Source organism: Hemiscyllium ocellatum, chromosome 24 (assembly GCF_020745735.1).
Source record: "Hemiscyllium ocellatum isolate sHemOce1 chromosome 24, sHemOce1.pat.X.cur, whole genome shotgun sequence".
Lineage (NCBI taxonomy): Eukaryota > Metazoa > Chordata > Chondrichthyes > Orectolobiformes > Hemiscylliidae > Hemiscyllium > Hemiscyllium ocellatum.
In genome coordinates, this window is record NC_083424.1 from 54,983,878 (window position 1) to 55,011,416 (window position 27,539).

At 40.8% G+C, this 27,539-nt stretch overlaps 1 protein-coding gene across 3 annotated transcripts in view; it reads left to right on the forward strand.

Moving 5' to 3' along the window:
- cabin1 (calcineurin binding protein 1) overlaps positions 1-27,539 on the forward strand; it is a 519,061-nt gene that overhangs the window by 325,629 nt on the left and 165,893 nt on the right. For all 3 annotated transcript variants that reach the window (XM_060843824.1, XM_060843825.1, XM_060843826.1), the window contains one exon: positions 9,853-10,016. In XM_060843824.1, the coding sequence (XP_060699807.1) occupies positions 9,853-10,016 (164 nt within the window). The remainder of the gene's footprint in view (positions 1-9,852; positions 10,017-27,539) is intronic.

Below are 27,539 nucleotides of genomic sequence, written 5' to 3' on the forward strand. Positions count from 1 at the left end.
TTTTCCACATTGTATTTCATCTGCCATTTCTTTGTCCACTCTCCTAACCAATCTAAATCTTTCTGCAGTCTCCCTGCCTCCTCAATACTGCCTGCCTCTCCCCTTATCTTTCCATCATCTGCAAACTTCACCAGAATGCCCTCAATTCCTTCATCTAGATCATTAATGAATAAAGTGAAAAGTTGTGGTCCCAACACTGACCCTTGTGGAACACCGCTAGTCACTGGCTTCCATCCTGAGAAGGACCCTTTTCTCCCCACTCTCTGCCTTCTAATTCTAGTTTGTCATATGCAAAAACACCCTCTTTTTGGCTACCTTGTCAATTGACTTTAGCATCTTGTATACCAACACCACTTGTATAAACCTTACATATGGAGAGCAGAATTGTTCAAAGTATTTTAATTGTGGGGTAAAAAATGAGGTCTGCAGATGCTGGAGATCACAGCTGAAAATGTGTTGCTGGTCAAAGCACAGCAGGCCAGGCAGCATCTCAGGAATAGGGAATTCGACGTTTCGAGCATAAGCCCTTCCATTCCTGATGAAGGGCTTATGCTCGAAACGTCGAATTCCCTATTCCTGAGATGCTGCCTGGCTTGCTGTGCTTTGACCAGCAACACATTTTCATCTATTTTAATTGTGGTTCAACCAAGTTTCTTTACGCATTTAACACAACTCTCAGCTTTACAATTGTGTTCCTCCAGAAAGGAAATCCAGTGCATGAAGCAATTTTCTCATCACTTTAGTGAATTTTGAGAAGATTTGTAGCTCAGGTTGAAGTTCTGGATGTAAGTTTGCTCGCAGAGCTGGGAGGTTCATTTTCAGACATTCATCACCATGCTAGATACCATGACCGGTGAGCCTCTGGTGAAGCACTGGTGTTATGACCTGTTTTCTATTTATGTATTTAGGTTTCCTTGGGTTGGTGACATCACCAGTGCTTCACCGGAGGCTCACTGATCGTGATGAAACATCTGAAAATGAACCTTCTTCTGACCTTATTAGCCTGCATTTTTATTTTGTGATTTATGAATCTGTACCCCTTCATTCCTTTGTTGCTCCATTTCTTTTAGATAATTAGGCCCTGGCATTTAAAACAAGGGACTGAGAACACAGCATAATGTATTGATGGAATTATAAAGTTAGAACAGTCTATTAGTCGATTTAATTGAATGGGTGAAGGAAATTGGATTTCGATATTGACAAATATGAAGTCAATCACTTGATTCTGAAAATTGATAAACAATATTTTGGTAATTAGCCAAAAATGGTAGAGGTCAGAGGGGACTTCAGGGTCCAGATACATAGATCATTAAAATGTCACCAATAGCTGTCAAGGCTAATTGCATTGACTAAAGGAACAAAAGCAGTGTTGGAGAAACTCAGCAGGTCTGGCAGCATCTGAGAAGGCAGAAAGCACAGTTAATATCTTGCCCCTTCAAGAGTACCAGAATGATGGTTTGGACTTGAAGGATTCAATTACAAAGAGAGACTATACAAAGATGGATTGTATTCTCTGGAATTTAGAAAATGAAGGAGTGAGTTGATTAAGTTTTAAAGACATTAAGGTAAAGTGGTACAGTAGATGGGGGAGACTGTTTTTGTTGTTGGGCATCCAGGATTAGGATGTATGGCCCAAAAATTGGATCCAGACTCTTTAGGAGTGAAGTTAAAAAATGTTTTTTATGTAAAAGGTGATAGCAGTTTGGAACTCTATTCCACAGATAGCAATTGATGAGACTAATAGATATTTTCATTCATTATATTTTATTAAATATGTTCTTATTTTTTAAGTCAGAACATAAGTTTGTACTTAACCTATCTCATTGAATGGCAGGATGAATATGTTCAAGGGGCTCAATAGCATTCTCCTACTCTTATGTTTGTGGAGAGGTCTGGGGATACCTGTATATGCCAGGAATGGGGAGTTCCTACTGCATTTAATGGGGGGGACATGATTGCAATTGTTTTCATTTATCCTAGCTGTCGGGCTGTCCACTTGCTGAGCTGGAAACACTGTAATAGCAGGTCACAGCCAAAGACTATTCAGGCAGTCTGAGAGTGTTTAGTGGGAGAGTCATTGATGGAGAGGGAGGAAGGGATTTGGCTGATAACTGAAGAAGATTTGCTCAAGGAACCACAGAACTCACTTCTCAGTGCCCACAAGTGTTGCTGTGAAAAACACTGCTGTCAAAATGCATGCATGTTTCCTGAGGCATGTAAAACTCAGCCAGCCAGCAGTGTTTGTAATTTTCTATTTAAATAGCAGCAGAAATAATGGACGTAAGTTAGCTCGCTGAGCTGGCAGGTTTGTTTTCAAACATTTTGTCACCGTACTAGATAACATCATCCGTGAGCCTCCGGTGAAGCACTAGTGTTATGTCCCGTTTTCTAATTGTGTTTCGGTTTCCTTGGGTTGGTGAAGTCATTCAAATGAACCTTCCAGCTCAATGAGCAAGCTTACATCCAGAACCTCAACACGAGCGACAAATCTTCTCAAAACTCGCTAGCAGAAACAATCTCATTTAAGTATGAGTATGATCATCCTGCCTGTTCAGATTGTGTCACTCTGACTCCTCCAAATCACTCTGGTTAAAGCAAACATAGGGTCAGTCAGCAGTTAGGAATATTCGCTGATCTAACCACTTTACCAGTCCTCTCCAGCTCATCTAAACTGAAGTTATTTTACCACTTACAATCATCTTCTGTGAGTTATTAACATTGTGAATGACTCTGGTCTCAGCCCGTTCTTCTGGTTCCCAGGTCCCACTTTCAGTCAGTATAAATACCTTAAACCCACCCTCTTTCTGGTCTGTAAGCTGCTAACTTCCATTCAGCTATTTCTCTCCTGAGCTGAAAATGTGTTGCTGGAAAAGCGCAGCAGGTCAGGCAGCATCCAAGGAGCAGGAGAATCGATGTTTTGGAAATCCTGAAGAAGGGCTCATGCCTGAAACGTCGACTCTCCTGCTCCTTGGATGCTGCCTGACCTGCTGCGCTTTTCCAGCAACACATTTTCAGCTCTGATCTCCAGCATCTGCAGTCCTCACTTTCTTCTATTTCTCTCCTGACTCTACACATTCCAACCTTTGTAATGTGTTTACTTTGTACTGTCTCATTGAAAGTCTTTTTAAAAAAAAATACGGAGGTATTGCACTACCTTTTATCTGCTCATTTTGTTAGTTCAAATAATTCAGTAAGGTTAGTCAAGAATGACCTTTGCTTTTCAAATCCATGCTTTTGCCACCTCATTACTTGTTTTGATTTCTTGATACTATTCTATTTGATCTTTGAGTAAGGATTACATTACCTTTCCAACTGCTGATGTTAACTGTTCTATAATTCCCTGAACTTGTTTATCTCCCATTTTAAATGGAAGAATAGCATTTCGTCGTCTGGCCCTGTTCCCTTTTCAAATGGATCTTTATATGTTTAAACCTTCTCTGCTATCTTTATTCGATTTGCAGTGTGTGGTTGCAGTGTTTCCAAACCGAGGATGTATCCCGCTGGTTTGAATCGTTTTTGTACTTTATTGCCCCCTTCAATATCTTGACATTGTTGATCTCTTATAATGTTTTATCCACTTTGTTTTCCTTGGTGAATAATGAAACAAGCTAATTTTCAATATTTCTGTTGTTTCACTGTCATTACAAGCACGTTGTGTATTCCAGTTGCTATCCTGATTTTCCTTTTGTTGTTTGTATCGCTAGAAATTTGCAATTTATTTTGTTGAAAATTTAATTTGTAGTTCCCCTCTGCTCTTTGATTGCTTTTCGACTTTATTCCTCACCACTTCCTATTTCTCCAGTCTTGCTGTTTAGTATCGTCTTTATGTTTAGCTTCAGTCTTACTCCTTTTATTCAGTCATGGCATCATTATTGCCTTGTTTGATCTTGAGTTTTAGCAGTGTATTTCTTTTCCTAATTTCAGTTTATCATTCGAAAAATATTTTTAATGCTCTGTAACCTCATTCCTTTCTTTGCCCCACCCCCTAGTTTACATTTCATAACTGTCTTTATCTCAATTATATTTTTCTTATCTATTCCTTTGGTGTTTATCTTGCATCCTGATCTTTAGCTTAAATTTGCTCCCATAAGTTTTCCCTCCAACCCATAGTTACAGAAACTGGCAGGATATCAAGAGTTGCTAATTGTTGATTGTTCTCTTTTCAACCATCTAATTCTGTACTCATGGTCATTTAGATCAACTTGCACTGCCTTGGAACTTCTTCAGGAGCCAGCCAGTTGCTGAACTGACCCAATAGAAAGGGTGAGTCAGAAGCCCAACTGTAGAGGTTTTGTACTGTGAAAGGCATGCAAGCCCATTCAGTCAAGAGACCCCATGCTCAATGGGTTTAACCTGACAGTGTAGAAAGAAGCTAATCAGTTCCTGGCATCTATATCCACTCTAGATCTCTGATTGAGCCAGCTCCCTTGGCTCCAATTACCCTTGTTCTCTTTTAAGTTGTTTGTTTTTAAAATATTTATTGACTTGTCTTTTAAAAGCTAAAATAAGGAGTAAGAAAGTTTCTTTCAGAACCCTCATTGTTTATCAGCACTTATAATTATTCTCTGCCTTGACTTTAAGATTCTTGCATTTGGATTTTCCTTATAATTAATATCAGTCATCCCTTGTATCATATGAATAAATCTCCCCTTTCCCCTGTCCAACATTCCAAAACTAGGGCACCTAAAACCTGACATAATATTTTAGCTGTAGCTTAATGATTTGCATAGGCTTATCATTACCTCATTGCTTCTGTACTTGCTGTCCTCATTAATAAAATTAAGCATTCATATGCTTTGTTATTGCTCTGCTGGTATCAACACTGTAGAGACAGGATGACTTGAGATGGGTGAGTACACAACTGATAAGGGTTCCCTGTTTGAATTGTGAACTCTGGAGAAATTCCAGCCCTGGGTTGAACTTTGGCTCAATTTATTTTGGCAGTCACTGGCCAAGAATAAGTGTATTGTTTAAGTGGTACCTTGGATTGACAGGTTTAATTACATTCTCGCTCTCAAGGCCCTGTATTCCCTTCCATTATTTTAGAAGATTGATGTTGCAGCCATGCCTAGTATCTAAGGAAACACAAAATGTGAACTGAATATGGAATGCACTGCAAGTGTACAGCAGAATAGTCAGCATTTCAAGTAACTTTTCAATCTCAACTCTTTCTTTTATGATCGATGCAGTCAACCAGAATTTTTGAGCGCTTCAAATTATTAATGCTGGGAAATAAACTCTTGACATCCCATTGTCAGTACTGAGTGCATCCACAATAAGCTCAATCAGATGCAGAGTAAAGCTGTTCAGCCCCAACTCAGTACTGCAATTTTATCTCTTTGAGTCCATATCCTTTGGGAAGATTGTGATTCACCAAATCTGTTTGAATGTATTCATGGTGATTTCCTGCATGTTTTATCATTTGGCGACCTGTTTTCACACTCCTGTTATTGATCATTCGTCATGTCCGTTCGTAACATGTTCATCTTACCTTGCCATAGAAAAGTGAAGCCTCTCCAGACACCCGGTTGGAAGATGCTTGAGTGGGCTTTTCTGCATCATTTTCCTTTTAGTATCTACCGAACAAATATGTTCCAAGAAACGGGGAGAGGGTGCTTCCTTTTTTCAAATGGTCTTAAATGTCACTGTTCACGAGATGAATCTGGATTTCGCCCCCAGATGATGAGGGTAAAAGGTCAGAGTTTATTCTGCAATACTATCCCCAACTCTGACTTTTTTGTGTTGTTTGTTCATGAGATTGTTAAAACAGCAACCTATTGGCTTTAAAATGAAAATATAGATACACTTTCAAAATGCTTTTGGGTATTTGTATGAGAATGATGCACTACAGGTGCTGGAGATCTGCCACAAAAAACAAAAGTGATGGAAATGGTCAGCAAGTCTGGTGGCATCTGTAGGCAGGTCTAAGGTCGTTCATTAGAACTGCATTATTTCTGTTTCTCTCCACAGATACTGCCAGAGCTGCTGAGTATCTCCAGTATTATTTTCAGGTATTTGTAATTAGATATACAAAGCAGTACAATAAAATTCTCCTACACAAACACCATCAAATTGGCAATCTGATGACAACACCTGTTTCAAATTTGTGCCTCTGGAAAAGTTCTCAATTAGGAAAATTGCTTTGCTGTTTTAAGTAGTTAAAATACCTCTAATGAAAATTTGAGCAGCTCAGTGGTTAGCATTGCTACCTCACAGCACCAGGGACTCCGGTTTGATTCCAGTCTCCGGCGACAGTCTTTGTGGAGTTTGCATATTCTCCCCGTGTCGGCGTGGGTTTCCTCCGGGTGCTCCAGTTACCTCCACAGTCCAAAGATATGCAGGTTAGTGAATTGACCATGCTAAATTGTCTGTAGTGCTCAGGTATGTGTAGACTAGGTGCATTAGTTACGGGAAGTGTAGAGTAGTAGGGGAATGGGTCTGGATGAGCTACTCTTTGGAGGGTCGATGTGGACTTGTTGGGCCCAATGGCCTGTTTCTATACTGTAGAAATTCTATGAAAATTGGCAACTTGTTAAAAATGTTTCACCTTGTAGTAAAGATCCTTTGACTTTTCTTTTGCTCAATAAAGTGACCTGTAGCAGGAAGGAGAATGTGGAACTAGTAGGGTTGAAGAAATTTGGATTTTAAAAATGGTCAGGGGAGAAAATAGAGAGTAGATGTTAAAGGCGGATTTGGAGTGTTTGGAAATGAGTAAAGCTTCCACATGATTCAGTCTCGTGCTCATATATGATTTGAATGTTGACCAAGAGAACATCCTGTTAATGGTTTACACAGTACGTAAATAGAAGCTTTTGTTAATTCTTCTACAATATTTGGTTTTATTTATTTATTGTTGGTATATTTTGTTACAAAATACGTTAAAAAGTATTGTAGAGTGTTGCTAGTCTCCAGCACCATCTAAAAACAGAAAAATAAACTGTAGAATATGAAGGCAGAAGAATAGAGAAAGTGTTTAGCTTCATAGTCGTTTTTGTAAAGTGCTCTGCCATGGGCCTGATGGCCAGGCACAAGTCCCCTTCGCTGCATCATTGCCACTGGAATAAAAGTTGCCATTCTTTGGCACCATCTCACCTTCACCGATGCCCATATCATTATGAATCATTGCTAGACCTCACCAATGCCGATGCCACTGATGCTGACAGGTACTGCACTGGCCGTAACCCGATTCTATCACCGCCATGTGTCCGCTTTGGGCCCACCTCACCAATGATGCTGTCGATGCTGAGTGTTGTACTGGGTGCAAGCGTGCCTCCGTCACCACCTCCATGAATCTGCGCTGGTGGGAACTCAAACTTGCCTCAGCCGCAGCAGCCATGAATCGGTGCTAGGACTGCCTCGTCAATGCAGAAGCCACTGGGAACCCAAACTTGCCCCCGACGCTGCCATGAGTCTGCTCTGTGTCTGTTTGCAGAGAGATATAAATAAAATGAAAGAACAGATCAAGAATTAGCAAATAAAATGTAATGTTAGTACAGGTGAGGCAGCATATTATGGTTTAAAACAAGTAGCAGTAAGTGTAAATAGAAACAGAAATTGTCGAGAAATTCAGCAGGTCTGGCAGCATCTGCAATGAGAGAAACAAAGTTAACGTTTCAAGTCTGATATGACTTATCTTCACAACCACTTTTATTTAGGAGTAGGTATACCCTGAAGGGAAGTGTGCCTAATGCTCAACAAGAGCTGAGAGATCCTGGTACAGCTCATAACACGAACAGCAACATTTAAAGTTGTAGTGACTGTTTTTAAAAAAAGTCACAAGAATGTGATAGCCAAGATAAAAGCTTATAGTTAAACCATTTCGGTGGGCAGTGTGGGCTCTATCAGAAATGTATTGAGTGTCCAGTATAGATTCACTAGGATATTGCCTAATATGTAGAGGGAAAAATACAGCAGAAAAACTGGTGTCTTTTTGTTGGGCACTAAAGGTTACAGGTTTTTTAATTACTTGTATGTAGAATTTGAGCCTTGCTGGCAAGCTGAGTGCTTGAAGGCTGACTTTAATTGCTGTTGTGAAGGTGGTGGTTTGATGGAAGTGTTGAGTCTGAGAAGCTGGGACAGAGTGTGTGCTGAAACAGACTGCTGAGGAATTATAGAACAAATGTAAAAGATATAAAGGAGAAGGTGGGAGGTGCTGTACACGGCATTGATTAGGCCACTTTTGGAATATTGCATGCAATTCTGATCTTCCTATAGGAAGGATCTTGTAAAACTTGAAAGGGATCAAAAAAGATTGACAAGTCTTGGAGGGTTTAAGCCAAAGGAGAGGCTTAACAGGCTGGTGCGGTTTTTCCTGGAGCCTCGGAGGCTGAGGAGTGACCTTATAGAGGTTTATAAAAGCATGAGGGATATGGATAGAATAAATAGACAAAGTCTTTTCACCCAGGTGGGGAGTCCAGAACTATAGGGGATAGGTTTAGGGTGAGAAGGAAGATTTAAAAGGGACCTTGGGGGCAACTTTTTCATCAAAGGATGGTGTGTGTATGAAATGAGCTGCCGAGGAACTGGTGGAGGCTGGTAAAATTACAACATTTAAAAGGCATCTGGATGGGTGTATGAATAAGAAAGATTTCAAGAGATGTCGGCCAAGTGCTGGCAAATGGGACTAGATTGATTTAAGGTATCTGGTCCACATGGACAAGTTGGACGGAAGGGTCTGTTTCCATACAATACATTTCTATGACTCTAAATGGCTTTACATATGGTTGAGAGACTGTGAAACTTACTTGAAGGATTAGAGGGTGACATGAAAATGGTTGGATAAAAGTGAGGATTTGGGAACAAAGTGTTTTGAGCTGTTTGTTCACGTCAAGGGTGAAGACTGGTTGCGTTGAATGGCCTGTTTCCATGCTGTAACTTGTGTTATGGGTAAAAAATGAGGTCTGCAGATGCTGGAGATCACAGCTGCAAATGTGTTGCTGGTCAAAGCACAGCAGGTTAGGCAGCATCTCAGGAATAGAGAATTCGACGTTTCGAGCATAAGCCCTTCATATGTGTTATGACCATTTAAGAACAGGTCAGAGGCTAGGGATACTATGGTGAGTAACTCCCCTCCCAAAAGCTTAACCACCATCTACAAGGCACAAGTCAGGAGTATGATGGCATACTTCCCCACTTGTTTGGATGGGAGCAGCTCCAACAATTCTCAAGAAGCTCAACACCATCCAGGACAAAGCGGCTCACTTGATTACTACTAGACCCATTCCCTCCACTACCTACGGTTAGTGGCAGAATTCTGTGCTATCTACAAGATACACAGCAGAAAATCACCAAAGATCATTCGACAGTACCTTCCCAATCCACTACTACGTCCATCTAGTAGGGCAAGGGCAGAAGATGCATGGAAATATCACCATCTGCAAGCTCCTTTCCAAGCCACTCACCATCCTGACTTGGAAATATATTGTTGTTCCTTCACTGCTGCTGGTCAAACTTATGGAACTCTCTCCCTAAGGGTATTGTAGGTCAACTTACGGCCTACGGACTGCAGCGGTTCAAGAGAGCAGCTCACCACTACTTTCTCAAGGGCAGGGCAATAAGATGCTAGACAGCGATTTCCACATCCCATGAGTGAATGAAAAAAGTTATTGAAAAGATGGTTAGATTAGAATCTCTATCATAATTCATTGAAATCAGTTCTGTTCTGGGATTGATCAGTTTTTCTGAAATGCTACATAAAAGAAATAGGGCTGAATCCTCTCTAGTCTGTTTAAAATGTGGTAATTTTACCTAATGTTTAGAAATCATGACCTTTGAATGTATGTTTTACATTAATTCTTCATTTTAAAACCTGAAAACCAGGCAAGTGAAACTTTACATTCCTTCCCTCTGCAGGGAATCTGGCGTATTCCTGTGGATGAAATTGACCGTCCTGGCAGCTTTGCCTCACATATGAACCGTTCGATTGTTATCTTACTTGACGTTCTGTCACAGCTGAAGGACCATAATACACTGCTGAGAGTATCTTCCATGCTTCAAAGGACACCTGACCAGGGAAAGTAAGTGTGCAGTTTCAGAGCTTTCTGAATCAACAGCTGCTTGTGACTGGGTCTTGAAATTGATTTTGGTTTCAGAAACTCTTTATAACTCAGGGTGTTAGTTCAGATGCTAATCACTCTGTCCAGCATTTCATTCTTCAATTTTTGGAATAGTGAGAGGCATCTTTGTTTACCTTATAATAAATTGTGTTCTGTGATGTGCATGAAATGTAACCAGTTATCATGCTTAATGATTTTTTTTACCTATTAATATATTTGGTTCTGTTAACTAAAAGAAAGTGATGATGTTGCTGATTTTTGTTGATTTTTCAATGATCTTTCTTGCTCCTTTCGTCGCCTTTATCACATTTATGAAGTTCCCCAGTTTGAACATTTTCATTTGAACATGAGGGTTAAACTTCCTCCCTCCAATTTTTGTTAACAAATTGAATTTTCTTTGGTGCAAGTTATTTTCTGAATTCTGAGGTGAAGCTGTCATTTCTTACAACTTTTAAAAATCAATGGATTTTGAAGGAACAAGTATTTATTAAATGCTTCACTAATATTGTGATACTATTCTTTTAGTCCAAATTATTATCGACATTGTTATTTGCATAGCACCTTGAACATATCTAGGTATCCAGGTACTTTGTAGGAACAAGTTATCAAAGACAATTTAGTAACAAGTTACATCAGGGGACATTAGCATAAGCAATTGAAAGCTTGGTCAACAAAGTACGGTTTAAAGAACATCTTAAAGGAGTATAGAGAGGCAGAAAAGTTGACAGAAGGGAATCTTAGAATAAGACACCAAAGTAGAAGAAAGCGAGTGGGGAATCAAGGTCAAAATTGGAGGAGCATATATCTTGAATGGTTGCACAGAGGAAGTTATGGATTTTGAGAAGGAGTTCAGAACATTGCTGATAATTTTAACGTCATAGCGATGCTCGACTGGGAATTAACAAAACTAATCAAAGGGTGCGAGGTGAATGGGCAACAAGATTTTGGTTATGGGCAGCGCAAGTGAGAGATCATTGGAATAATCGAGTTTCGAAGCCACAAAGGTGTTAGAGATGGAAGTTGGTGATCTTGGTGACAAACAGCAACAGAGGGAGTGCAGGAAAGGTTACCAAACTGATTCCTGGGATGGCAGGACTGACCTATAATGAGAGGTTGGATTGATTAGGATTTTATTCACCAGAGTTCAGAAGAACAAGGGGGAATCTTCTAGAAACCTATAAAACTCTAACAGCACTAGACAGTGTAGATGCAGAAACTAAGTTCCAAATGGCAAGGGAGTCCACAACCAAGGGTTACATTCTAAGGATACTGGGTTTAGGACTGAAATGAGGAGAAATTTCTTCAGCTGGAGAGTGATGACTTTGTGGAATTCACTGCTATGGAAGGTGGTTGTTATGCATTTTCAAGAAGGAAGTAGATAAAGCTCTTGGTGCTAAAGGGACCAAAGGGTATGGGAAAAAGCAGGAATGGGTTGCTGAGTTGGAAGACCCACCATGATCATAATGAAGGGTGGATCAGGCTTGAAGGGCCAAATGGCCTACTCCTCCTATTTTCTCTGTTTCTATTTTTTCTAGTAGGATGCCAAAGTGGGACATTGTAGAATGAAGTGGAGGTGGCTAACACCAGTGTTCTCTTTTGGTGTCTTTATAACATGGGTCCTGACATCAAGCAGAGTCTGACTGAACGCTGAGGTTAGCTTTGTGACTTGAAACAAGTGACCATTTGGTCAGAAAGGTTTTAGGAATTAACCTGCAGTAGTTAATGGACCTAATAATTTATGTAAACAGCAAGAAGGTAGTTTGTCCATTTAGCCTGATTTATTGTGCTGGTTTCTCAGCCTTAGCTCATCTGCTTTTGCACGGTCAGCGTTTTCTGTACTAAGGGCCTTAACAAGCAAGTTATATCTCTTCAAATTTCAATTACTGTTTGTGTAAACTTTCAACAATCGACAAAAAAGGTTGGAATTGTGGAAATGGCACAGTTGCCAGTTTTCACCTACCTTTTGTGACCTTTAACTTTCTCTCTGTAATCATTGCTGCTATGCTTTCTTCACCTTTTCTAATAGATATTATACTGGTATTCATGCCTCAGACTACTCTCTAATTCTAAGTGTCAGAAAGTGTTTGCTGTTGCCACAGAGGTAAATTGAGGTAAATTAATATTGGGCTCAGAAAACAGACAGAAACATTCTTTAGTTTATTTCAGCTCGGGGTATTATTATGTGCCCTCCCATGACCTCCTTTGCTTTCAGAAACTGGCACAATTAATATTACACTAGGCTTTGGCTTAGGCTGCCAATAAAATTACTGACCCTGTAAAACAGGCAAATCATAACACTGATAAAACATATATGTTTACAGTAGTTGTTAGACTAACTTGTTTACTGGTTTAAAAAGGATGGTTTCAAACTGCAGCATTATGCTACGATACAGGGTATCTGATTGAATGTTGCCCTGTTTAGCGCTGTTAAATTAAGACTGGAAGTGTCATTGAGTATTGCTGGATTTGTGTTAATGTTACTTACTGCTGTAACTTAGCTGACCTGGTGGGCGCTATCTTGGTGTGACTGCTGCTGTCAGATCTGAGGCCATTACCAACCTTCTGATGTGCAGCTTGTTCCAGTGCCACCTCACTGCTGTGTGACCTCACCAAAACATGTCCACCATCAAGCCCCAGATCATCAGCAGGAGGTACCCATACACTGGCCATACTGAGTCCAGAAGTTTCCCTGTACACCATTTCTGTGACCAGAGGACCATAATCATCCAACCCCTAAGAGAGCACAAGACCCAGAATCCTAGCAGCTCCCCAACAGACTGTAAACCAAGATTTGCTGCTGGAACTTGGCCATCATCACAGAGAGAGGGAGAAAGAGAAGCCAGCAAACTCAGCCATGGCCATTTCCTCACCAGCCCACAGGAGGAAGTCCAAGGGTTAATCTCCACCATAAAGTGACTTGAGTTGATCCCTTTTGGGTCTCTTCAGAACCAGTAGTCACCAGGATGCAAAACATGAATTCTGCTTTCGCCCCACAGATGTTACCAGATCTGCTGGGGTTTGCCAGCAATTTCTGTTTTTGTTTCAGATCTCCAGCATTTGCAGTTCTTTATATTATTTTAGAGGGCTAATACTGACCAGTCAACCTCTGAGAATATTGAAAAAGGGGAAAACAAAGTGTGAACTGGCACTGACTGGGTTTTGGGCAGAGGCAGCCTTTTGCTTTAGAAGCTGCTGGACTGGGAAGCTGTTATAGAGAGTTATAGAGTTCTACAGCATGGAGACAGACCCTTTGGCCCAAACTGGTCCATGCTGACCAAAATATCCATCAATGCTAACCCCATTTCCCTGCACTTGGCCCATGTCCTTCTAAACCTTTCCTATCCATGTGTTTGTCCTTTTAAATGTTGTCAGTGTACCCACCTGAATCACTTCCACTGGCAGCTCATTCCATATGTGTACCACACTCTTTTTAAAAAAAAAACAAAATGTTGCCTCTCAGGTTACCTTTTATTCTAACCACTAACCTTAAACCAATGCCCTCTAGTCCTTGATTCCCCAACCCTGGGGAAAAGGACTGAGTGCATTCACCCTATCCATGCCCCTCAAGATCTTATACATTTTATACGATTCCCCCAGAGGCTCCTGCGCTCTAAAGAAAAAAATAAAACTGTGTTCAGTTTTGCATCTCTCTGGTAGTTCTCTAGTTATTGACTTGTTGAAAGTTTTGAGAGAAGAATCCCATATGTAAGAAATAAGTAAAAAGTCCCCAGAGCTATTCAGAAGATGTTTATATTGACCAGTGACTTTGGAATTCAAGCAAGATATCCCGTCTGGTTGTGTCTGAAGTGAAACTCATTGTCCACTGACTTCATGGTAGCCTGGTATTCAACATTGAAACAGTTATTGACTGGTGGCTTATAATTCTTGTATTTTTCACTTGCCCCTTTGAAATTTAAAATTTATCCCTGCATTTAAACATTTTCTGATACTCACATTCCAAGGGATTTTACATTGGTTAGTGTTCAGAAGTTTTACTGGCATGCTGCTGCTTCAGCCTGGTTTCCATCCATATCTCTGTCTTTTCAGTGAAGAAGTCACTTTATGTTAATTTTTTTTGCAATGTAAGAACTGTAAATGGGGAATTGTTCTTTGTTGCAAAGGTGAAACAAATAAAACAAAAGAGTTTAGGGATTCCATTGACCAATTGGATGTAAACATTGAACAGCTGTGTAGACAGCAATTATATCTGCAGTGTGTCATCTCAGTTCTGGCCTTTGATTCTTAGTTTTATACATGTACTTTACTGAAGGCTGAAGTTGTTGCCGAGAGAGCTATCTTTCGGTGTTGTATAACTAACCTTTCAATTAACATCAGGCATTGTTAGAATACTAGTCCCATTGTCAGAACAATTGTTAGTCTTGTGTTATATCATCCTAGCAACAGAATTGGTATTGTTTGATGAATGCCAACTCCCCAGCATCGCCACCTACGTCTGGAGCACAACCCCGTCACTGAATGTCAACTGATTGTTTCTTGGGCCATCATTAACCTCAGCACTTCTGGAGATTTCCCTCATATCTCATCATCTGCCTGCTCTGCGTAATTCACCTTTACCTCCTTCCAAAACTGTATAAGCCTTGACTTGGTAGATGCATTGTTTCAACTTGTTCATCTTTCTCAACTGTTGTTTTCTCTCTTTATCTAATATCCTCTGATCTACATCCATGACCCTTCACCTTTCTTTGTTTTAATAGTTTCTTGGCCATAACCACCACCTTTTCATTGTGGGTATTTCACCTGCGTATCCAATCTTCAACAGGACCTTGGGCCCTCTCTGATTTTTCTTTGTCTCCATGCAGTAGAGCTTGTTCTCACATTGAGCAGCTTTTTCTTTCACTTGTTGTATTTTCTCTAAACTAACAGTGTTTCACTGGAACCTATATGGCTCCAAGCTTTTCTGGCCCTTTGAAGTAGTCCATAGAATCCCTACAGTGTGGAACCAGGCCATTCAGCCCAACAAATCACACCGACTCTCCGAAGAGCATCTCACCCAGACTCATCCCCCTACCCTCTCCCTGCAACTTTGCATTTCTGTGACAACTGTACCTAACCTACACATCCCTGGACACTATGGACAATTTAGCATGGCCAATTTGCCTAAACTGCATATTTTTGGACTATGGGAGGAAACCGCAGCACCCAGAGGAAACCCACACAAACACGAAGAGAATGTGCAAGCTCCATGCAGACAGTCGCCTGAGAATAGAATTGAAGTGGGGTCCCTGGTGCTATGAGGCAGCAGTGCTAACCACTGAACCACCATGCCAGCCCGAATTTGTGGAATATATTGAACATGTTTTGTTCCCGTTCTACTTGGGCTTCTTTTGATATGTCGGAGATGCCAATCCCACTTCCTGCTCTCACCGGGTGTTTGAAGATTTCATCAGCTTTGCTTCTAGTTTCTTTGCCCTCATGTGTTTTATTTGTGATGCTTTCTTCCTTCCCTTAATGGTCCTCTCTCCATTCCCAGGGATTGGATGTCAACCACTCCTTCGTTATGGACTAGGTCAGACAGCCTCAAAATGTTCCAAGAAGGTAGCCTCGACCCTAACTTTTTTTTGTTTGCAAGGCAGATGTGAAGTGGATATTCCAGGTGTGACACAACCAGTCAAACCACTCCGCTTTAAGCAAAACAGAATTTATTTAAGTACTACAGTTGAAACCTAAACAAAACAAAACAAACCTAAACCTAAACCTAAACATTGTTTAACTAGGGTCTTTCCAGATATTTCAGCACCTGTCTTGTAAAAAAAACCCAAGAACAAGTGACAGAATTGTCACACCTCCCCCTTCAAAAAAATAACCCATCAACATACAAAGATGGCTTCATTTTAAAACCACATAGTCTTAACTCTGTTAGTACATTACAATAGATATACATTACATTGACTATAACTATGCAAATATGCACTATTACATTCTATTTCAGTCCATTTACTCCTGCCATTGAACACCTCCGTTTTTTCATCCAAGTCTTGACAATGCGTCGGCAATTCTATTTTCTCGTCCTGCCACATGCACAATGTTCAAATTGATTGGTTGCAATAATAAGTTCCATTTAAGCAGACAGGAATTTTTGTCCTTAAATTTCTCCAAAAACTTTAATGGATTATGATCTATATATGATTGTCTCAGACATTCCGATAAATGCTGCAAATATTCCTTCCATGTATGACTAAAAGTCATGAGGTCCTTGATGTGTACCACACAATTGGGTATTCCAGAAATGACTTTATTTGTTAATCTTTGAAGTGTGACTGGTGCATTTTTCATACCAAATGGCATGACTTTAAACAGGTACAGTCCATTCAGTGCTATGAAAGCCAAAATTGTCTTTGCCCTTTTGGATAAAGATACCTGCCAGTATCCTTTGAGTAAGTTTGACTTAGAAACATAAGTTGCTTGACCCACCTTTTCCATACAGTCTTTCAAACGTGGACTTAGATATAAATTAGACTTTGTAACTACATTGCCTATGTGATAGTCTACACATAACTATTGGTTACCATCTGGTTTTGGCACCATTATTATTCGTGAGCTCCATTCACTGCAACTCACTTCAATTATGGATTATGGAGTATGGATTCAATCTCTTTTTGAACCTGTGCCAACTTTAGAGGATTAAGTCTACATAAACGTTGCTTAATTGGAACAGAATTACCAAATCTTCATCTTGCACAATTAGATTAGTACTTCCCAACTTATTTCCACGTAGCTCCCCATGTGATAGCAATAACTATTTCAGGTCATTTCAGTTTTCCTCTGGAAGGTAACTCAATAATTTATCCCTCATTTCAATTTAATTTGAGGAATGTCTAATTCAGAAACCTCTGAACTTGGTTCTTCACTCTGTGTTGTAACCAGTAACACATTCTTCTTTTGCTTTCCTTCCCTATCAAATACCTTTTGAGCGTATTCACGTGACAACTGAGATTTCTTTCTGTCTGGAGTCCTTATCAAATAATTCATCTCACTCCATTTTTTTTTTATTTGATAAGGTCCAATAAACCTTGCTTTTAAAGATTCAGCTCTCACTAGCACTTAATCTCCGTTAGTAAAATTGCGAGTTTTTGCTTTCTTGGCTGCTTCCTGTTTCTTCACATGCTGTAATATTTGTAAATGCTGTCTAGCCAACTGCCCCGCTCTTTTTAATTGTTCCCTGAAATTTGACAGAGTCCAAATATGTGATGTCTGAATTTTGGCTCTCTAATTAATTTCTCAATCAATTTTAGTGACCCTCTCGCTTTGTGCTCAAAAACTAATTCAAATGGACTGAATTTGGTTAACTAATTTGGTGCATCTCCGATGGCAACAAGTACAAATTGAATTCTTTTATCCTAATCATCTGGATAATCTTGACTATAAACCCTTAACATGGTCTTTAACGTCTGATGCCACCTTCCTAGTGCTCCCTGCAATTCGAGATGGTAAGTAGTGGATTCAAATTGTTTTATTCCGAAGCTGTCCATAACTTGCTTGAATAATTTTGATATAAAATTTCACCTTTAATCAATTGTATCTCTGTGGGTAGTCAATATCTAGTGAAAAGTTTTAGCAACTCTTCAACAATCTTTTTAGCTGTGAAATTGCATAAAGGAATGGCCTCTGGAAATCTAGTGGATACATCCATTATTGTTAATAAATACTGATTACCACTTTTTCTTTTAGGTAGGGGTCCTATGCAATTAATTAAGACTCTTGTAAATAGTTCCTCAAATGCAGGAATTATTACTGCCTGCAGTTTTCCAATTACCTGACATGTATGACATGTCTGGCAAAAATTCAACTGCATTTTTGTGCAACTCAGGCCAGTAAAAATGTTTTTATATTTTAGCTTGAGATTTTCTTACCCCTAAATGACCACCTACTGGTAGTTCATGTGCTATCGCAACACTTCCTTTCTGTAACCCTCAGGTATTATGACTTGATGAACGTCTGCCCATTTCTCATCCACCTGAATACGTGATGGTCTCTCTTTCCTCATTAAGATATCATTTTTAAGATAGCAGCACTCAGAGAGATACACTCAAATTCTTCTTCCATGTATGCTTTTTGATACAATTGCTTAAGTTGTTAATCTTTCTGTTTTAACTCAGTTAATTTCTCCGAGTTAAAGATATCCACTTTGTCCTTCACCTGCACCTGTTTTGTCTCATCCATTCAATCAAACATGATCTCCGATAATTCTCCTTCAACTTCCTTATCTTTATTCTTTGATTTCTCCTCCTGTTTCAATTAGTGACTGTGTGATAATCACACAGTCAGGAAAAGTCCAAGGATATGCTTCCTGTAATACCTCAGTTGCCTGAATTTCCACTGGCTTTTCAACCACAGTAGGCAGCTCTCCTCTGTGACCAGCTATATCGTTAACAAGGACAAATTGTATTCCTGGTGCTGAGTGTTCTTCCAGTACTCCTACCACCACTTCTCTACTTTTCACTGAACATTCTAGCTGCACTTCTCATTTCACCATGAATTCCACATACTAGCAGTTTTTCTGGCAATAGTCCTTCTGAGTTATATATCTCAACATCAAAGATTGGTGTGATCCTGTAACCCGTAACTTCTTTACCTGCTGTTCTTGGCCTATGTGAGTAAACCTCACCTTCGAAGTAAATAGTTTAAGAAGATCTGGCAGTTTTTCCTTAACCAATCTCTGACCAGGTTGTACATTCTGGTGCAGCTTTTTAGCTTCCACTATGCTTTCCTTTACCACTTCAACTAAATTCACTGACTTATTCTGTTTTCCTATGTCCATCTTCCCAGTGCGTTTTCTAACCCACAAACACTGTGATTTCATGTGGCCTACTTTATTGTAGAGAAAACACCGGAGATTATTAACTTCTGTTTCCCCTGCATGGGTTTCCTTTTTACCCTTTGGTAAGTTATCTTCATGATCTTCACCAGGATCTGCATTTCCCTTGCCATGCAGGGATTTCTCTTTTCCCAAATTTCTGACCCCTGTGGATTGAACTTGATGTTGGAAGCCAAGCTTTGATTTATGGACCAGCTATAATCAGCCTCTTCAGCTATTAACCTCGCCGTTTTAACTCTCTGCTCTTCCACATGAGTTCTTACTACTTCAGGAAGTGAATGTTTGAACTCCTTCAAAATAGTCTTCTCTCTCAGAGCGTCATATGTTTGCTCTATTTTTAATGTCCTTATTCACCTATCAAAACTGATTTGTTTGATCCTTTCAAACGCAATGTATGTTTGACCCGGGTCCCTCCTTAGATTCCTGAAACGTTGTCTGGAGGCTTCTGACACAAGTTCATATGCACTTAAGATGGCTTTCATCTTAAGATCACCTCTTACACTCCAAATACCTCTTCTGATAGTGATGCAAATACCTCACCTACCAAATTTGTTTGAATCAACAAAACCCACATGGTCACTGGCCACTTGTTTGTTTAGCCAGTTTCTCAAATGAAATGACAAAGGCTTCTACCTCTTTCTCAGCAAATTTAGGCAATGCTTGAATATATTTAACCAAATCCTCACCAGGCCTTTGACTAAATGGATTTGTTCATCCTCACTATCCTCCTTACTAAGCATATCTTCTACCTTCACCGCCATCCTTTTCAATTGACTTTCCTGTCCAAGTGCCAATTTACAAAGTTCAAACCATGGGTGAGGTGTAATTGAAATAGAGGACAGAATTCATGGTCTGAAATTGTTGAAATTGATGTTAAGTTCTGAAGGCTGATGATGCTTGTTGTTTATTATGGCATTAGCACAGTAAGTTTCATAGGTTGGGCCTATATCCATTGGAGTTAACCAAAATTAGAGTTAGCCTTATTGAAACAAAAGATGCCGAGGGGACTTTATTGAGTGGATGCTGAAAAGATGTTGTCCCTCATTGGAGGGAATACAGTTTAATAATGATGGATCTCCCATATTCAGACCAAGTTGAGAGTATTTTTCCTTCAAAACATTGTGAAATTTTCATCCTAAAAGGCAAGGCCATTGAATATTTCTAAGGTTGAGTCGATTAATGTGAAAATCGAAGGCTTCAAAAGGTAGACAGGAAAATGGGTTTGAAGCCGCCATCAGAGTGGCTATGATCTTATTGATTGGTGGAACAGGCTTGAGGAATCAAGCAACCTACTCCTGGTTCTAATTTGTACATTTTGAGGACAGTTGACATGACTGCAGATGATGCCAAAGGGGTGAAGAAAACAAATAATAAGGAACAATGCAAATGGTTTAAGGATTTTCAGTAACTAGGCCATCAGGTGATCAGTGCAATTCAATGTGACTATGAGAATTAATAAGGGGCTGTTGTGTTGCAGTGATTGTATCCCTATCTCTGAACCAGGAGGACTGTGTTCAAGTCCCAAAACATTCCTGAACAAGTTAGTTAAACATATCTATAAGAATTAATATGCAAGCAAGGAACTCAGAGCACACATTCTATTATATGAAATAGTTACAGCCTGTGCTGTTAAAAGATACATGGGATTATTGTGAAGTAACAATTGCATTTCATTAAGTTACCAAAACAAATATAATGCTGCGTAGGAATTGCACTTCTGTTTTTTTTAACTGTTTTCCTATATCATGACTGAGATATAATTTGTGCTTCTAAGTCAAAGCCTCCTTTAACACGGTTATTTATTATGCAAAGCCTAAACTTGGAATTGAAATCAAAATGAATAGTCTTGGATTAAATAGACAAAGTCTTTTCCCTGGGGTCGGGGAGTTCAGAACTAGAGGGCATAGGTTTAAGGTGAGAGGGAAAAGATATAAAAGAGACCTAAGGGACAACATTTTCATGCAGGGGGTGGTACGTGTATGGAATGAGCTGCCAGAGGATGTTGTGGAGGCTGGTACAATTACAGCATTTAAGAGGCACCTGGATGGGTATATGAATAGGAAGGGTTTGGTGGGATATGGGCCGGGTGCTGGCAGGCGGGACTAGATTGGGTTGGGATCTGGTCGGCATGGACGGGTTGGACCGAAGGGTCTGTTTCCGTGCTGTACATCTCTATGACCTTAAGTGTCATGTAGAATCACAGGATCTCTGCATCATTTTGCAGCTAGAATCATAGAACGTTGCAGTGCAGAAAGCCCATTTTGCACCAACCTTCTGAAAAGCATCCTACCTAGACTCACCCCTCCCATCCCCATCCCCCACCTGGGATTTTTAACCACCTAATCTGCACATTCCTGGACACTATGGGCAATTTACCATGGCCAATCCACCTAACCTGCACATCTTTCCACTGCGGGAGGAAACTAGAGCACCTGGAGGAAACGCACGCAGACACAGGGAGAATTGCAAACTCCATACAGACAGTCGCCGGAGAGTGGAACTTGCGCCTCTGGCACTGAGAGGCAACAGTGTTAACCAGTGAGAAGTACTTTTATACAAAGTATAGACACTTTTGTAATTTGGAAATGTAGCAGCAATTTACCTACATGAAGGTCCCACAAACAGTGATGAGATAAGTAGCCAGTTGGTTCAGCCAGCCTGAATCATGCACTCAACTTTGTGGGGTTAGACATTAGCTCCCAAGGCCTTCTGATTCAGACATGAGAATGCTAATACTGTACTGCCTCCAAAACGTGCTTTAATGTATGTCTTTATTCAGAATTGGCTGAGGTAGACATCTTGATTCAAGACAAACTCATGTGGTCAAAGAAGTCGGGAGCTGACAGATGGGACCAGATTGGCTTGGGATATCTGGTTAGCATGGATGAGTTGGACCGAAGGATCTGTTTCCATGCTATACATCCCTATGACTGTATGACTAGTAGACAACTTGTCTACTATTCCTTTGTGTTGACGTGGCTATGTGTGTACACATGGGAGGTGACATTGAGACGTGATGAGTTCATTTTTGTCCTGTGTTTTGCTTGAAATTTCTTGCCCATTCTGCGTTCATCAGTAGCTCTGTTTGGGGTGTTTAATTTCGTTTTAAATGAGTCTCTAAAACATGCAGCCATTTAAAACCCTGTAAAATGAGGGCTAAGAAATGAGAAAGGACAGGAACAAAATTATCTGAATGCAAGCTAGTGAAGAACATAAAAACAACATAAGAGCTTTTTTTCGTTAAATGAAAGGGGAAAAAATGAGCAAAGACAAATGTGGGCCCATGACAGGAGGGAAACAGGGATTTATAGTGGAGAACATTGAAGTGGCAGAAAAACGGACTAATTTGTGTCCGTCTTCACAGAGAATCTCCCAGAAATAATATGTGACTAAGGGACTTGTGTGACTGAGGAATAAAAAATAATTAGCATGAGTAAAGAATAATGCTTGGAAAATTAGCTGGACTGAGGTTTGATAAAGAGCTGAAAATGTGTTGCTGGAAAAGCGCAGTAGGTCAGGCAGAATCCAAGGAACAGGAAATTCGACGTTTCGGGCATAAGCCCTTCTTCAGGAATTCCTGAAGAAGGGCTTATGCCCGAAACGTCGAATTTCCTGTTCCTTGGATGCTGCCTGACCTGCTGTGCTTTTCCAGCAACATATTTTCAGCTCTGATCTCCAGCATCTGCAGTCCTCACTTTCTCCTTGAGGTTTGATAAAGCTCATCAACAGGCTGAGCTTCATTGTAGAGTTTTGAAGGAAGTAGCAAAAAGAAAGGGATGCATTAGGGATTATCTTCCAAGAGATTCTGGAAAGTTTCTTGCTGACAGGATGGTTATAAATGTAGCCGCATTTCTTAAACAAAAGAGGAAGAGCTGCAGCCATAAAATCAGAAAATGCTGGAGTACCTCAGCTGGTGTGACAGTATCTGGTAGAGAAGAAAACAAAGTTTGTGTTTCAAGTCCAATGTGATGATTCTTCAGAACTGAAAGGAACTGGAAAATGATCATTTTTATGTTGTTGACAGAGGGGGAGGAAGAGTGAATGGAACAAATGGCAAGGCTACACTACTGACATGTTAGCTTGATGTCTGTAAGTCAGAAAAATGTTAGATTCTTGAGTGAATGTGATAACTGAACATTTAAAAAAGAATGGCAGTATTGGGCATTATAAGCATAGATTAATAAAAGAGAATCCTGTTTTATCAACATCCTGGAGGGGTTAGCGTGGTCCATAAACTGAGCTGGAGTAGTCAAATGAACACAGTGGCTACAAAAGCAAGTGAGATACCAGGAATCATGGGCTGAGTAACTTATTTCCTATCTCCAGGAGGTCTGACCACCATCAACAAGGCACAAGTCAGGAATGTGATGGAACACTCCATACTTACCTGGATGAGTGCAGCTCAAACAACACTCAAGAAGCTTTACTCCATCCAGGATAAAGCTACTGCCTGATTCACAAGCATTCATTCCCTTCACTACCGATGCTCAGAAGCAGCAGTGTGTACTATATACGAGGTGCCCTGCAGAAATTCACTAATGCTGCTTTGGCAGCACCTTCCACCCCCACAACCACTTCCATCAAGAAGCACAAGATCAGCAGGTACATGGGATCATCACCACCTGCAAGTTCCCCTTCAAGCCACTCACCATCTTGACTTGGAAATATATCACAATTCCTTCAGTCGTTATATAAAAATCCTGGAACTTCTTCCTTAACCTCATTGTAGGACTCGGCAAGATGGTGGCGAATCTGTAGGACTGCTGTGGATAGCTCTGCCTAACAGCCAAGGCATACCGGTGTTTTTTGGCCAATTTATGTGGTGGAATTATAAGTTTAAAACCTTATAGAACACATATTTGTTAATATTTGAGAGTGGGAAGGATTCCAAAGGGAAAAGGATTGAGCAAACAGCAGCAAGAAGGACACTCCCCTGCAGCACCTACCACACCAGAGGACCTGACAGACTCTCAAGAATTAGCTGCGGCGATGGAGAGACGTACCTTGAAAGTTTGCAGCTGTGATTGAGGAGATCCGTGGGGAGATTCGTGCCCAGGTCCAACCTATCACATCCATGCTGCAGAAGCATGAGCAGGAGATCCAGGACCTCTGGGAGCGGCTGGAGGAGGTGGAGGTGAACTAAGGCCTTGGAAGCTGCGACGGAGTTTTCATCCAATCGGATCCAGGTGCTGGAGCGAGAGGTGTGGGCTTTGCAAAACCATATCAACGACCTCGAAAATTGAGGTCGGAGGATAAATCTCCGAATTGTCGGGCTCCCTGAAGGTGATGAAGGTGAGCAGCCAGTCAGCTTCTTTGAAAGCTGGCTGCCGAAGTTTTTGGGCCTTCGTATTGAGTCCAGCAGGCTGAAGATTGAAAGGGCTTATTGGGTTACAGTGCATAGGTCAGGGCCGGTGCAGCACCCCCGCCCAGTCCTTATGCACTTCCACCCATATAAGGACAAGCAAAAAGTCATGGAAGTTTCGAGATTACTGGGAAATGATCTGTAGGCACTACTGTACAAGGAGTCAAAAATCATATTTTTCCAGGATTTCTCAGCGGCTTTAATTCAAAAGAGGAAGTCCTTCGATGAAGTTAAAAAGAGGCTGAGGAACCTGGGCATCCAGTACCCCGCAGTGCTCCATCTCAGCCATGAAGACTCAGTTTATACATTTGACTCAGCGCATAAAGCTAAAAACTTTGTAGACACTTTAAAATAGACAAATTGGCCTGAAGAGTATGGTTAATGTTTGTTCTCTTTTCCTTCGTTCCCCATGCTTTCCCTTGCTTTTTTAAAATTCCTTTCTTTCTCCCTAATAATTTCTTTTTTTGTAAAGGAGGGAAACAACCTTGGAATAAGTTGTTCCGATTTTTCTTTAATAACTGGATTTTCTGATGGGAAATTTTGTGGATGTTCTTTGTTGTCTCCTCTTTTTTTTTGTTTGTTCTGTTTCTCTTTTAGTCACAAGTAGGGGTGACATGAAGCCAGGGATGTGTGGAGGGCTCATACTGACTTTGTCTTTTTTCTGTTGATTTAAGGATCATCTCCTTGTTTTTTTTTCCTGGCTTAAGGCTGGGGCACAGTCCTGGTTTGAAGGAGCTCTGAAGGAGGGGATGGGTAGGGTGAGTGCCCCCTATGAGTCTTCCATTCAAGATTTTATAGTTTTTTTTGTAGTGTTTTGGGAGTAATAGTTGTTTATAGTTATGATAGAACTATATATGCAAAAACTACTCTTTTGACTCTGAGTCTTTATTTACTTGTGCTCGGCACTTTGTAAGCAAGGTCCTCCCTCCGAGGGGTTCAAGTGTCTCTGAAAGGGGATATGGCTAAGTGTCTTATTAAATGGTGCACCTGGAATATTAAGGGAAGTCATTCGCCTGTTAAAAGGAAAAAATGCTTTCTAGTCTTAAGAGGGAAAGGTTTGATAGTGCTTTGTTACAGGAAACCTATCTTGATGATGGGGAACACCTGAAATTATAACAGGGGGGTTATGACCGGGTATTCTTTTCAATCTTTACTACTAATAGTAGGGGAGTGGTGGTACTTATTCAGAAAAATCTTCTGTTCACATTATTAGAGCAGGTGAAAGATGAGGAGGAACGGTTTGTGATACTTAAAGCCATGATACATGTGGAGAAATATGGCATTTTAAATGTCTGCTGCCCTCTGGCACATCCTCTCAAATTTTTGATTCATGCTATCTCTAAGTTGACTGCTTTTGGAACAGGACACATTATTATAGAGGGGGATTTTAATTATCTTTTGGATCTGACAGTGGACAGATTGCCTTGTGGGCCCCCAACTATTTCTTCGTAGGCCAAGCAGATGGTTGACTTATGCGAAGAGTTGGGGCTAATGGATATTTGGAGATATCTCCACCCTACTAGCAGGGACTTCACTTTTTTTTCAAACCCACATAAATGTCACATAAGGATTGACCTCTTTCTGGCTCCCTCAGCCCTTCTGGATTCAGTTATGGGTTGTAAATTTGGGAATATAGCTATCTCTGATCACACGGCGGTACATTTGGAAGTTAAGGCCAAGAGTGACGGGCTAGGTTTGTGGCATTGGCGTTTGGACCCTTTTGTCCTTAAGGATTCCAAATTTGTGGAATCTTTTAAAAGGAGTTTCAGGAATTCTTGACTATCAAATCAGGCTCGGCTAGTAGTCCATCTATTCTATGGGAGACTGCTAAGGCCTTTGCTAGAGTATTAGCTATTTCCCATTTGGCTAGCCGGAAACGACAGAAGGAGGAACAGCAGCGTCTATTTGAGACGCGGTTTAAAGCCACCGAGGCGGCATGTTTTGCGCGGCCTTCAGTGACTAAGCTACAGTGGATCACGGCTCTCCGGGCTGCCTTGAATTCAATACAGGCACAAAACGGAAAGAAATAACTTGCTTTTGCTAGACAAAGACTGTTCGAATATGGGGATAGACCAGGGAAGTATTTAGCATACCTGACTGGGAAAACGTGTGCTCCCCAATCCATTACTGCAATCAGAGACAGTGCCGGGGTCCTTATGTACAATACTAAAAAGATTAATGAGGCTTCCCGGAGCTTTTACTCTGAATTGTATCGGTCTGAAGGTTGCGAGGGCAGGAGTGCTAAAATGGAGACCTTTTTTCAGAACCTGGACCTCCCAGGAGTAACCTTGGAACAGGCCTCTCTCCTTAATGCCCCCTTGACAGTTCAGGAAATACAGGAGGCAGCTAGGCAACTTCAGAGTGGGAAAGCGCCTGGCCCTGATGGTCTCCCGGGTGAGTTTTATAAGGAGTTTATAGGGATTCTGTCAGGGCCGATGTTGGAGATGTACAATCGCTCCTATATGCATGAACGCCTACCACCGTCTTTGAGAGAAGCTAATATTTCCTTAATTCTTAAGAAGGGGAAGGTTCCTGAGGATTGTGCCTCATACAGGCCCATCTCTCTATTAAATTCAGATTTCAAGAGCCTGTCCAAGATCCTGGCGCTGAGATTGGAAAAGGTGTATTGACCCATATTGTTAAAGAGGACCGGACAGGCTTTATATAGTAGGTCCTCTATAAATAATATTAGAAGGTTGTTGAATGTGGTCCAAGTTTGTCAGCAATGATTAATTCAGGGGTTTGCTGATTTCCTTAGGTGCAGGGAAACCATTTGACCGGGTGGAATGGCCGTATCGTTTTTGTCTTAGAACAGTTCGGGTTGGGTGGGGTCTTTGCTGGGTGGGTGGAGGTTTTATATCATCACCCTCTGGCCGTGGTCATCACCAATGGGGTGAAGTCTGGGAATTTTAGGATTGGTCGGGGTAGTTGGCAAGGCTGCCCTCTCTCACCACTGTTGTTTACATTGGTGATAGAGCTGCTGGCAGAGGCCATTCGTCAGAATGTCCACATACCCACTCCGGAAGTGGGATCGAGGGCACACAAGATTACACTGTATGTGGATGATGTCCTTCTGTTTTTATCGAACCCGATGACCTCCGCACCCCATTTGATACAATGTATCAATTCATTTGGGGTTATTTCAGGATATAAGATTAACTTTGAAAATTGGAGGCTATGCCTTTGGGGAACCTTAAGGATGTGCCAGAAGTTGAATGTGGCCCCAAGTTCCCTTTTAAGTGGTCATGGGCAGGGTTCTGGTACCTAGGCATTTTTATTACCCCCA